This window comes from Oncorhynchus gorbuscha, linkage group LG13, assembly GCF_021184085.1.
Source record: "Oncorhynchus gorbuscha isolate QuinsamMale2020 ecotype Even-year linkage group LG13, OgorEven_v1.0, whole genome shotgun sequence".
Classification (NCBI taxonomy): Eukaryota; Metazoa; Chordata; class Actinopteri; order Salmoniformes; family Salmonidae; genus Oncorhynchus; species Oncorhynchus gorbuscha.
This window is the reverse complement of record NC_060185.1, coordinates 463,338-478,059: the sequence shown is the minus strand read 5'-3', so window position 1 is coordinate 478,059 and position 14,722 is coordinate 463,338. Positions and strand designations below refer to the sequence as shown.

Here is a 14,722-nt window from a genome sequence, read left to right as displayed (position 1 = left end):
TCTGGCCTTGAAAGTCAATGGTGGTTGCACACGAGTCCAATGACAAACCGTCTTTAGTATTATTTGCAGTTTCATCTAATTGAATTTCAATACACCATGATGTAATGTTGTTGTTGACATGTTGATGTGTTGTTGTTGACATGTTGATGTAATGTTGTTGACATGTTGATGTGTTGTTGATGTAATGTTGATGTAATGTTGTTGTTGACATGTTGATGTAATGTTGTTGTTGACATGTTGATGTGTTGTTGTTGACATGTTGATGTAATGTTGTTGTTGACATGTTGATGTGTTGTTGTTGACATGTTGATGTAATGTTGTTGTTGACATGTTGATGTGTTGTTGTTGACATGTTGATGTAATGTTGTTGTTGACATGTTGATGTGATGTTGTTGTTGACATGTTGATGTAATGTTGTTGACATGTTGATGTAATGTTGTTGTTGACATGTTGATGTGTTGTTGTTGACATGTTGATGTAATGTTGTTGACATGACTGTAAGTCGCTTTGGATAAAAGCGTCTGCTAAATGGCATATATATATATATTATATGTTGATGTAATGTTGTGGTTGACATGTTGATGTGTTGTTGATGTGTTGTTGTTGACATGTTGATGTAATGTTGTTGACATGTTGATGTAATGTTGTTGACATGTTGATGTGTTGTTGTTGACATGTTGATGTAATGTTGTTGACATGTTGATGTAATGTTGTTGTTGACATGTTGATGTGTTGTTGATGTAATGTTGTTGACATGTTGATGTAATGTTGTTGTTGACATGTTGATGTGTTGTTGTTGACATGTTGATGTAATGTTGTTGACATGTTGATGTGTTGTTGACATTTTAATGTGTTGTTGTTGTTGTTGACATTTTGATGTTGTTGCATGCTCCTTAGGACTTGATAGGGCATTTTTTAAAACATGGTTTTAATTGACTGGGTTCTGATGGGGTTGGGGGTTTGGAGGGGCACTGGACTGAATGTGTGAGATGAAAGGCGGGATGGGGTTGACTAATGGAGGTGAGGGGGTGGTAGTGGTAGGGGAAGGAGGGTGAGACGGGAGGTCGGTTGGTTGGTTTGGTTGTTTGTGTCCCCTACACATACCACTCTTTCTTTGAAATGACAGAGCCATCGGTTTGGGACACCATATCATCGGCTATCTCCATCTCGGGGTCGTACTGGAAAGCAAGAGTCCGTTCGTCATAATCTCTGCTCTCTCCTTCATCCACCGTGAAATAGGGCCTCTTCAAATCCTCCGCATCTCCGTCAAAATCACGCTCGCTTGCCTCGAACCCTCCGGTCACAGCGATCTGGGCAGGCTTCTTCTCGTCATCTGAGTCGTCTGGGTACTGCAGGTTGTTGGGGATGGGAGGGTGGGCTGGCAGGCCCCCGGCCTTGCTGTAGCCGTTCCCAAACACCTGTTTCTTGGTGCTGTAGTCGCCCTTGAAGGTGCGCTGGCGGCGGCGCAGGAACACAAAGAGCAGGGTGGCGGCCGCCGCTAACAGGACGACCCCGCCCACGGCGCCCCCGATGACGGCACCCGCATTGTGCTGCTCCTGCGGGATCTCAGGGCCCCCAGGTGGTGGGTTGTTAGGGAATTCTGGGTAGGAAAAGACAGATGGAAGGGGTGTGTCAGTGCTCAGTTGGGAACAGGAGGAGGGAGTGTGCTTGGTGTGCAGGTGCTATTTTTTAGGAAAGAGGGAAAGGAGACAGGGAGGGATAAGCAAAGGGAGAAGAAAGGATGGAGGAAGGAGGAGGAGCCTGTGGACAACCCCCAAAGGCGGCTTTAAACCCCCGCTACAAAGCAAGCTTTAGTCATCGCGAGCCACATGCAGAGGAAAGAGAGAAAGAAACACACAGCCAGTCTGTCTGTCCATCACACACCGTCCCCAAAGAGACAAAGATGTTGGAAACAGACACCAATGCAAACTGAAATCCTACAAGTCTTGAACAGGATATGAGTATTCCCTGGGGTTTTGCAAAGAATGCCTTTACTTTCAACCTTAAATTAAATCATGATTGTCATCAGTTTATATATATATATATGCCATTTAGCAGACGCTTTTATCCAAAGCGACTTACAGTCATGTGTGCATACATTCTACGTATGGGTGGTCACGGGAATTGAACCCACTACCCCGGCGTTACAAGCGCCATGCTCTACCAACTGAGCTACCAGACCAGTTTAGTTTGTATAATGAAATGCTCTTTCAGGAAATCTGAAGGTTATTGTTTTCAGCCTTGTGAGACAAATGGCCATGCAGAGAATGAATCATTCAGCAACTGTAACAATGAATATGAATCATCCCTATAGTACAGAAGTATGAGATCAGGTCATGCAACAACTTTGAAAAGATGGTACAATTAGATGTATAATTACGTAAAGATAATGCAGAGAGGGTTGGAATCATACCTGTAGTATGGAAAGCAGGTCATGCAACACATTTTAAAAGATACTGCATAACGACAGTGCATAATGATACTGCATACTGATTACTGCATAATGATACTGCATAATGATACTGCATAATGATACTGCATAATGATACTGCATAATGATACTGCATAATGATACTGCATAATGATACTGCATAACGATACTGCATAATGATACTGCATAATGATACTGCATACTGATTACTGCATAATGATTACTGCATACTGATTACTGCATAATGATACTGCATAATGATACTGCATACTGATTACTGCATACTGATTACTGCATACTGATTACTGCATAATGATACTGCATACTGATTACTGCATAATGATACTGCATACTGATTACTGCATAATGATACTGCATACTGATTACTGCATAATGATTACTGCATAATGATACTGCATAATGATACTGCATAATGATACTGCATAATGATACTGCATACTGATTACTGCATAATGATACTGCATACTGATTACTGCATAATGATACTGCATACTGATTACTGCATAATGATTACTGCATAATGATACTGCATAATGATACTGCATAATGATACTGCATACTGATTACTGCATAACGCTACTGCATAACGATACTGCATACTGATTACTGCATAACGCTACTGCATACTGATTACTGCATAATGATACTGCATACTGATTACTGCATAATGATTACTGCATAATGATACTGCATAATGATACTGCATAATGATACTGCATAACGACAGTGCATAATGATACTGCATACTGATTACTGCATAATGATACTGCATAACGCTACTGCATAATGATACTGCATAATGATACTGCATAACGATACTGCATACTGATTACTGCATAATGATACTGCATAACGATACTGCATAATGATACTGCATAATGATACTGCATAATGATACTGCATAACGATACTGCATAATGATACTGCATACTGATTACTGCATAATGATACTGCATACTGATTACTGCATAACGCTACTGCATAACGCTACTGCATAACGATACTGCATAATGATACTGCATAATGATACTGCATAATGATACTGCATAACAATACTGCATAACGATACTGCATAACGATACTGCATAACGATACTGCATAATGATACTGCATAACGATACTGCATAATGATACTGCATACTGATTACTGCATAATGATACTGCATAACGATACTGCATACTGATTACTGCATAATGATACTGCATAATGATACTGCATAATGATACTGCATAATGATACTGCATAACGATACTGCATACTGATTACTGCATAATGATACTGCATAATGATACTGCATAACGCTACTGCATAATGATACTGCATAACGACAGTGCATAATGATACTGCATAACGCTACTGCATAATGATACTGCATACTGATTACTGCATAATGATACTGCATAACGCTACTGCATAACGATACTGCATAATGATACTGCATAATGATACTGCATAACGATACTGCATAATGATACTGCATAACGCTACTGCATAACGATACTGCATAATGATACTGCATACTGATTACTGCATAATGATACTGCATAACGCTACTGCATAACGATACTGCATAACGACAGTGCATAATGATAATGCATACTGATTACTGCATAACGATACTGCATAACGATACTGCATAATGATACTGCATAACGCTACTGCATAACGATACTGCATAATGATACTGCATAACAATACTACTGCATAATGATACTGCATAATGATACTGCATAACGATACTGCATAATGATACTGCATAACGCTACTGCATAACGATACTGCATAATGATACTGCATAATGATACTGCATAATGATACTGCATAATGATACTGCATAATGATACTGCATAACGATACTGCATAACGATACTGCATAATGATACTGCATAACAATACTGCATAACGATACTGCATAATGATACTGCATAATGATACTGCATAATGATACTGCATAATGATACTGCATACTGATTACTGCATAATGATACTGCATAACAATACTGCATAACGATACTGCATAACGATACTGCATAACGATACTGCATAACGATACTGCATAACGATACTGCATAATGATACTGCATAACGATACTGCATAATGATACTACTGCATAATGATACTACTGCATCACGATACTACTGCATAATGATACTGCATAACGATACTGCATAATGATACTACTGCATAATGATACTACTGCATCACGATACTACTGCATAATGATACTGCATAACGAAGCTGCATAACGATACTGCATAATGATACTGCATAACGATACTGCATAATGATACTGCATAACAATACTGCATAACGATACTGCATAACGATACTGCATAACGATACTGCATAATGATACTGCATAACAATACTGCATAACAATACTGCATAACGATACTGCATAATGATACTGCATAACGATACTGCATAATGATACTGCATAACGATACTGCATAATGATACTACAGCATAATGATACTACTGCATCACGATACTACTGCATAATGATACTACTGCATCACGATACTACTGCATAATGATACTGCATAATGATACTGCATAACGATACTGCATAACGATACGGCATAACAATACTGCATAACGATACTGCATAACGATACTGCATAATGATACTGCATAACGATACTGCATAACGATACTGCATAATGATACTGCATAATGATACTGCATAATGATACTGCATAATGATATTGCATAACGCTACTGCATAATGCTACTGCATAATGATACTGCATAATGATACTGCATAACGCTACTGCATAATGATACTGCATAACGATACTACTGCATAACAATACTGCATAATGATACTGCATAACGCTACTGCATAATGATACTGCATAATGATACTGCATAATGATACTACTGCATCACGATACTACTGCATAACGATACTGCATAATGATACTGCATAATGATACTACTGCATAACGATACTGCATAATGATACTGCATAACGATACTGCATAATGATACAACTGCATAACGCTACTGCATAACGCTACTGCATAATGATACTGCATAACGATACTGCATAATACTGCATAACGATACTGCATAACGATACTGCATAACGATACTGCATAACGATACTGCATAACGATACTGCATAACGATACTGCATAACGCTACTGCATAACGATACTGCATAACAATACTGCATAACGATACTACTGCATAACGATACTACTGCATAACGATACTACTGCATAATGATACTACTGCATAATGATACTACTGCATAATGATACTACTGCATCACAATACTACTGCATAATGATACTAGTGCATAATACTACTGCATCACAATACTACTGCATGCATAATGATACTAGTGCATAACGATACTACTGCATCACAATACTACTGCATAATGATACTAGTGCATAACGATACTACTGCATAACGATACTACTGCATAACGATACTACTGCATAACGATACTACTGCATAACGATACTGCATAATGATACCGCATAATGATACTACTGCATAACGATACTACTGCATAACGATACTGCATAATGATACTGCATAACGATACTACTGCATAACGATACTGCATAACGATACTGCATAATGATACTGCATAACAATACTGCATAATGATACTACTGCATCACGATACTACTGCATAATGATACTACTGCATAACGATACTACTGCATAACGATACTACAGCATCACGATACTACTGCATAACAATACTGCATAATGATACTACTGCATAACGATACTACTGCATAACGATACTACTGCATAACGATACTACTGCATAACGATACTGCATAATGATACTACTGCATAACAATACTGCATAATGATACTACTGCATAACAATACTGCATAATGATACTACTGCATAATGATACTACTGCATAATGATACTAGTGCATAACGATACTAGTGCATAACGATACTAGTGCATAACGATACTACTGCATAATGATACTACTGCATAACGATACTACTGCATAATGATACTGCATAACGATACAACTGCATAATGATACTGCATAACGATACAACTGCATAACGATACTACTGCATAACGCTACAGAATAACGATATTGCATAACGATACTGCATAATGATACTGCATAACAATACTGCATAATGATACTACTGCATCACGATACTACTGCATAATGATAATATTGCATAACGATACTACTGCATAATGATACTACTGCATAACGATACTACTGCATAACGATACTGCATAGTGATACAATATAATGATACTACTGCATACTGATACTACAGCATCACGATACTGCATAATGATACTACTGCATAACGATACTGCATAATGATACAAGATAATGATACTACTGCATAATGATACTACAGCATCACAATACTACTGCATAATGATACTGCATAATGATACTGCATAATGATACTAGATAATGATACTAGTGCATAACGATACTACAGCATCACGATACTACTGCATAACAATACTACTGCATAATGATACTACTGCATAATGATACTGCACAATGATACTACTGCATAATGATACTAGTGCATAACGATACTACTGCATCACGATACTGCATAATGATACTACTGCATAACAATACTGCATAATGATACTGCATAATGATACTACTGCATAACGATACTACTGCATAACGATACTACTGCATCACGGTTGACAACTCCAACTCCATTGTGTCCTCCTCCCAGAGCGCTAAGAACCTTGGCGTGATCCTGGACAACACCCTGTCGTTCTCAACTAACATCAAGGCGGTGGCCCGTTCCTGTAGGTTCATGCTCTACAACATCCGCAGAGTACGACCCTGCCTCACACAGGAAGCGGCGCAGGTCCTAATCCAGGCACTTGTCATCTCCCGTCTGGATTACTGCAACTCGCTGTTGGCTGGGCTCCCTGCCTGTGCCATTAAACCCCTACAACTCATCCAGAACGCCGCAGCCCGTCTGGTGTTCAACCTTCCCAAGTTCTCTCACGTCACCCCGCTCCTCCGCTCTCTCCATTGGCTTCTAGTTGAAGCTCGCATCCGCTACAAGACCATGGTGCTTGCCTACGGAGCTGTGAGGGGAACGGCACCTCAGTACCTCCAGGCTCTGATCAGGCCCTACACCCAAACAAGGGAACTGCGTTCATCCACCTCTGGCCTGCTCGCCTCCCTACCACTGAGGAAGTACAGCTCCCGCTCAGCCCAGTCAAAACTGTTCGCTGCTCTGGCCCCCCAATGGTGGAACAAACTCCCTCACGACGCCAGGACAGCGGAGTCAATCACCACCTTCCGGAGACACCTGAAACCACCTCTTTAACGAATACCTAGGATAGGATAAGTAATCCCTCTCACCCCCCCCTTTAAGATTTAGATGCACTATTGTAAAGTGACTGTTCCACTGGATGTCATAAGGTGAATGCACCAATTTGTAAGTCGCTCTGGATAAGAGCGTCTGCTAAATGACTTAAATGTAAATGTAATACTACTGCATAACGATACTGCATAATGATACTACTGCATAATGATACTACTGCATCATGATACTACTGCATAACGATACTACTGCATAATGATACTGCATAATAATAATACTGCATAATGCTACTGCATAATGATACTACTGCATAACAATACTACTGAATAATGATCATGCATAACTAACTATACTGCATAACGATACTACTGCACAATGATACTGCATAACGATACTGCATAATGATACTACTGCATAATGATACTGCACTATATAGGGATTAGGGTGGCATTTGGATGGCATCCTGCACTATATAGGGATTAGGGTGGCATTTGGATGGCATCCTGCACTATATAGGGATTAGGGTGCCATTTGGATGGCATACTGCACTATATAGGGATTAGGGTGGCATTTGGATGGCATCCTGCACTATATAGGGATTAGGGTGGCATTTGGATGGCATCCTGCACTATATAGGGATTAGGGTGGCATTTGGATGGCATCCTGCACTATATAGGGATTAGGGTGGCATTTGGATGGCATCCTGCACTATATAGGGATTAGGGTGGCATTTGGATGGCATCCTGCACTATATAGGGATTAGGGTGGCATTTGGATGGCATACTGCACTATATAGGGATTAGGGTGGCATTTGGATGGCATCCTGCACTATATAGGGATTAGGGTGGCATTTGGATGGCATCCTGCACTATATAGGGATTAGGGTGGCATTTGGATGGCATCCTGCACTATATAGGGATTAGGGTGGCATTTGGATGGCATACTGCACTATATAGGGATTAGGGTGGCATTTGGATGGCATCCTGCACTATATAGGGATTAGGGTGGCATTTGGATGGCATCCTGCACTATATAGGGATTAGGGTGGCATTTGGATGGCATACTGCACTATATAGGGATTAGGGTGGCATTTGGATGGCATCCTGCACTTTATAGGGATTAGGGTGCCATTTGGAAGGTATTTTTAGACACAGGTACAGGTAGGCGTTGGTGTCTAGACAAACAGCTTGTTTAACAGGAACATGATGGCCTTGTCTAACAGGAACAGGATGGTCTTGTCTAACAGGAACAGGAACAGGATGGTCTTGTCTAACAGGAACAGGATGGCCTTGTCTAACAGGAACAGGATGGCCTTGTCTAACAGGAACAGGATGGTCTTGTCTAACAGGAACAGGAACAGGATGGTCTTGTCTAACAGGAACAGGATGGCCTTGTCTAACAGGAACAGGATGGCCTTGTCTAACAGGAACAGGATGGTCTTGTCTAACAGGAACAGGATGGCCTTGTCTAACAGGAACAGGATGGTCTTGTCTAACAGGAACAGGATGGTCTTGTCTAAAAGGAACAGGATGGTCTTGTCTAACAGGAACAGGATGGCCTTGTCTAACAGGAACAGGATGGTCTTGTCTAACAGGAACAGGATGGTCTTGTCTAACAGGAACAGGATGGTCTTGTCTAACAGGAACAGGATGGTCTTGTCTAACAGGAACAGGATGGTCTTGTCTAACAGGAACAGGAACAGGATGGTCTTGTCTAACAGGAACAGGATGGCCTTGTCTAACAGGAACAGGATGGCCTTGTCTAACAGGAACAGGATGGTCTTGTCTAACAGGAACAGGATGGTCTTGTCTAATAGGAACAGGATGGTCTTGTCTAACAGGAACAGGATGGTCTTGTCTAACAGGAACAGGATGGCCTTGTCTAACAGGAACAGGATGGTCTTGTCTAACAGGAACAGGATGGTCTTGTCTAACAGGAACAGGATGGTGTTGTCTAACAGGAACAGGATGGCCTTGTCTAAGAGGAACAGGATGGTCTTGTCTAACAGGAACAGGATGGCCTTGTCTAACAGGAACAGGATGGTCTTGTCTAACAGGAACAGGATGGCCTTGTCTAACAGGAACAGGATGGCCTTGTCTAACAGGAACAGGATGGCCTTGTCTAACAGGAACAGGATGGCCTTGTCCAACAGGAACAGGATGGTATTGTGCCACAGACAGACATCAGACAATGACAGTGGCATGCTGAACACTAGGGACAGTAGGGGAGGGAGAGGAGGGACAGCAGGGAGGGAGGAAGGAGAGGAGGGACAGCAGGGGGAGAGGAGGAGAGGAGGGACAGCAGGGGGAGAGGAGGGACAGCAGGGAGGGAGGAAGGAGAGGAGGGACAGCAGGGGGAGAGGAGGAGAGGAGGGACAGCAGGAAGGGACAGCAGGGGGAGAGGAGGGACAGCATGGGGGAGGAGGTATAGCATGGGGGGGACAGAGGGAGGGAGGGACAGGATGGGAGGAAGGAGGGATGGAGGGACATTAGGGAAGGAGGGAGGGACAGGAGGGAGGAAGAAAGGAGAGGAGGGACAGGAGGGAGTAAGGAGGGACAGAAGGGGGAGAGGAGGGACAGGAGGGGGAGAGGAGGGACAGCAGGGAGGTAGGAGGGACAGGAGGGAGGGACAGAAGGACAGCATGGGGGGAGGAGGGACATGAGGGAAGGACAGCATGGGGGGAGGAGGGACATGAGGGAGGGACAGAGGGAGGAAGGAGGGATGGAGGGACAGGAGGGAAGGAGGGAGGGACAGGAGGGACGGGGGGAGGGAGAGACAAAGGCTTTATTATCATTATCTACGGTCAAGCAGCAAGCACATCCAGCTTTGAAAATAATAGAAGTTTCACTGTATGCCTCATAACTCATTGTTACAGTCCAACCTCAAGCCTGAACAATACTGCTGTACCCTGCAAACCAACACCCATAGAGGATTAAATTCTCAACTGACAAAAATGTAGAAATTCTTCAAAATACACTTTAAGCCGACTACAACGCCACCCCAAACAATATATTCAACATATCTCCCCACCACTATCTCTCTCTCCCCACCAATATCTCTCTCTCTCCCGCTGTCTCCCCACCACTATCTCTCTCCCCACGACTAACTCTCTCTCTCTCCCTCTGTCTCCCCACCACTGTCTCTCTCCCCACCACTGTCTACCCACCACTATCTCTCTCCCCACCACTATATCTCTCTCCCTCTGTCTCCCCACCACTATCTCTCTCTCCCTCTCTCTCCCCACCACTATCTCTCTCTCTCCCTCTGTCTCCCCACCACTGTCTCTCTCTCTCCCTCTGTCTCCCCACCACTGTCTACCCACCACTATCTCTCTCCCTCTCTCTCCCCACCACTATCTCTCCCCACCACTATATCTCTCTCCCTCTGTCTCCCCACCACTATCTCTCTCTCCCCCCCCACCACTCTCTCCCCTGTCTCCCCACTCTCTCTCCCTCTGTCTCCCCACCACTATCTCTCTCTCCCCACTCTGTCTCCCCACCACTATATCTCTCTCCCCACCACTATCTCTCTCTCCCCACCACTATCTCTCTCTCCCTCTGTCTCCCCACCACTATCTCTCTCTCCCTCTGTCTCCCCACCACTATATCTCTCTCCCTCTCTCCCCCACCACTATCTCTCTCCCTCCCTCTCTCTCCCTCTCTCCCCACCACTATCTCTCTCTCCCTCTGTCTCCCCACCACTATATCTCTCTCCCTCTGTCTCCCCACCACTATATCTCTCTCCCTCTGTCTCCCCACCACTGTCTCCCCACCACTATATCTCTCTCCCTCTCTCCCCACCACTATCTCTCTCTCCCTCTCTCTCCCCACCACTATCTCTCTCTCCCTCTCTCTCCCCACCACTATCTCTCTCTCCCTCTGTCTCCCCACCACTATATCTCTCTCCCTCTGTCTCCCCACCACTATATCTCTCTCCCTCTGTCTCCCCACCACTATATCTCTCTCTCCCTCTGTCTCCCCACCACTATATCTCTCTCTCCCTCTGTCTCCCCACCACTATATCTCTCTCCCTCTCTCTCCCCACCACTATATCTCTCTCTCCCTCTCTCTCCCCACCACTATATCTCTCTCTCCCTCTGTCTCCCCACCACTATATCTCTCTCCCTCTCTCTCCCCACCACTATATCTCTCTCCCCACCACTGTCACTCTCTCCCGACCACTGTCTCTCTCCCCCCACCACTGTCTCTCTCTCCCAACCACTATCCCTCTCCATCTCTCTCCTCATATCTCTCTCTCTATCTCAACCCTCCTATCTCTTTCTCTCTCTCTTCCCCTGATGTCCATTAGGCTACATGCATGCTATATGGGTAGGATACATGCATGCTATATGGGTAGGATACATGCATGCTATATGGGTAGGATACATGCATGCTATATGGGTAGGCTACATGCATGCTGGACTTCCTGACGGGTCGCCCCCAGATGGTGAGGGTAGGCAACAACATCTCCTCCCCGCTGATCCTCAACACGGGGGCCCCACAAGGGTGCGTTCTGAGCCCTCTCCTGTACTCCCTGTTCACCCACGACTGCGTGGCCACGCACGCCTCCAACTCAATCATCAAGTTTGCGGACGACACAACAGTGGTAGGCTTGATTACCAACAACGACGAGACGGCCTACAGGGAGGAGGTGAGGGCCCTCGGAGTGTGGTGTCAGGAAAATAACCTCACACTCAACGTCAACAAAACTAAGGAGATGATTGTGGACTTCAGGAAACAGCAGAGGGAACACCCCCCTATCCACATCGATGGAACAGTAGTGGAGAGGGTAGCTAGTTTTAAGTTCCTCGGCATACACATCACAGACAAACTGAATTGGTCCACTCACACTGACAGCGTCGTGAAGAAGGCGCAGCAGCGCCTATTCAACCTCAGGAGGCTGAAGAAATTTGGCTTGTCACCAAAAGCACTCACAAACTTCTACAGATGCACAATCGAGAGCATCCTGGCGGGCTGTATCACCGCCTGGTACGGCAACTGCTCCGCCCTCAACCGTAAGGCTCTCCAGAGGGTAGTGAGGACTGCACAACGCATCACCGGGGGCAAACTACCTGCCCTCCAGGACACCTACACCACCCGTTGTTACAGGAAGGCCATAAAGATCATCAAGGACATCAACCACCCGAACCACTGCCTGTTCACCCCGCTATCATCCAGAAGGCGAGGTCAGTACAGGTGCATCAAAGCTGGGACCGAGAGACTGAAAAACAGCTTCTATCTCAAGGCCATCAGACTGTTAAACAGCCACCACTAACATTGAGTGGCTGCTGCCAACACACTGTCATTGACACTGACCCAACTCCAGCCATTTTAATAATGGGAATTGATGGGAAATGATGTAAATATATCACTAGCCACTTTAAACAATGCTACCTTATATAATGTTACTTACCCTACATTATTCATCTCATATGCATATGTATATACTGTACTCTACATCATCGACTGCATCCTTATGTAACACATGTATCACTAGCCACTTTAACTATGCCACTTTGTTTACTTTGTCTACACACTCATCTCATATGTATATACTGTACTCGATACCATCTACTGTATGCTGCTCTGTACCATCACTCATTCATATATCCTTATGTACATGTTCCTTATCCCCTTACACTGTGTATAAGACAGTAGTTTTGGAATTGTTAGTTAGATTACTTGTTGGTTATCACTGCATTGTCGGAACTAGAAGCACAAGCATTTCGCTACACTCGCATTAACATCTGCTAACCATGTGTATGTGACAAATACAATTTGATTTGATTTGATTATATGGGTAGGCTACATGCATGCTATATGGGTAGGATACATGGATGCTATATGGGTAGGCTACATGCATGCTATATGCGTAGGATACATGCATGCTATATGGGTAGGATACATGCATGCTATATGGGTAGGATACATGGATGCTATATGGGTAGGCTACATGCATGCTATATGGGTAGGCTACATGCATGCTATATGGGTAGGCTACATGCATGCTATATGGGTAGGCTACATGCATGCTATATGGGTAGGCATGTGTCCTAGTAGGAAGACCACTGTTAACACTGAGGTGGGCCCTTCTGTAGCTCAGTTGGTAGAGCATGGCGCTTGTAACGCCAGGGTAGTGGGTTCGATCCCCGGGACCACCCATACGTAGAATGTATGCACACATGACTGTAAGTCGCTTTGGATAAAAGCGTCTGCTAAATGGCATAAATAAAAAAATAAAAAAATAAAAGGTGGTGTGTCCTAGTAGGAAGATCACTGTTAACACTGAGGTGGTGTGTCCTAGTAGGAAGACCACTGAGGTGGTGTGTCCTAGTAGGAAGACCACTGTTAACACTGAGGTGGTGTGTCCTAGTAGGAAGACCACTGAGGTGGTGTGTCCTAGTAGGAAGACCACTGTTAACACTGAGGTGGTGTGTCCTAGTAGGAAGACCACTGTTAACACTGAGGTGGTGTATCCCAGTAAGAAGACCACTATTAACACTGAGGTGGTGTGTCCTAGTAGGAAGACCACTGTTAACACTGAGGTGGTGTGTCCTAGTAGGAAGACCACTGTTAACACTGAGGTGGTGTGTCCTAGTAGGAAGACCACTGTTAACACTGAGGTGGTGTCTCCTAGTAGGAAGACCACTGAGGTGGTGTGTCCTAGTAGGAAGACCACTGTTAACACTGAGGTGGTGTGTCCTATAGGAAGACCACTGTTAACACTGAGGTGGTGTCTCCTAGTAGGAAGACCACTGAGGTGGTGTGTCCTAGTAGGAAGTCCACTGTGTGCAGCTCACCCTGCACTAACATACCTAAATAACATGAGCATATCTACTTCTGCTGAGCTTCCTTGTAAAGCAATGAAAACAATCAAGCATCCCAGAAAAGTGCTCAAAAAGTATCCCAGGTTAACATATGTAGCCTAAGAAACCTAACGTTCATGAAAT

The 14,722-nt window shown here is 43.9% G+C and overlaps 1 protein-coding gene across 1 annotated transcript in view; it reads right to left on the bottom strand.

Moving 5' to 3' along the window:
- Positions 1–756: 756 nt before the first annotated feature.
- Positions 757–14,722, bottom strand: part of nectin1b (nectin cell adhesion molecule 1b) — a 180,102-nt gene continuing 166,136 nt past the window's right edge. The window contains exon 6 of the mRNA XM_046293577.1: positions 757–1,600. Within this exon, the coding sequence (XP_046149533.1) occupies positions 1,095–1,600 (506 nt within the window). The 3' untranslated portion in view covers positions 757–1,094. The remainder of the gene's footprint in view (positions 1,601–14,722) is intronic.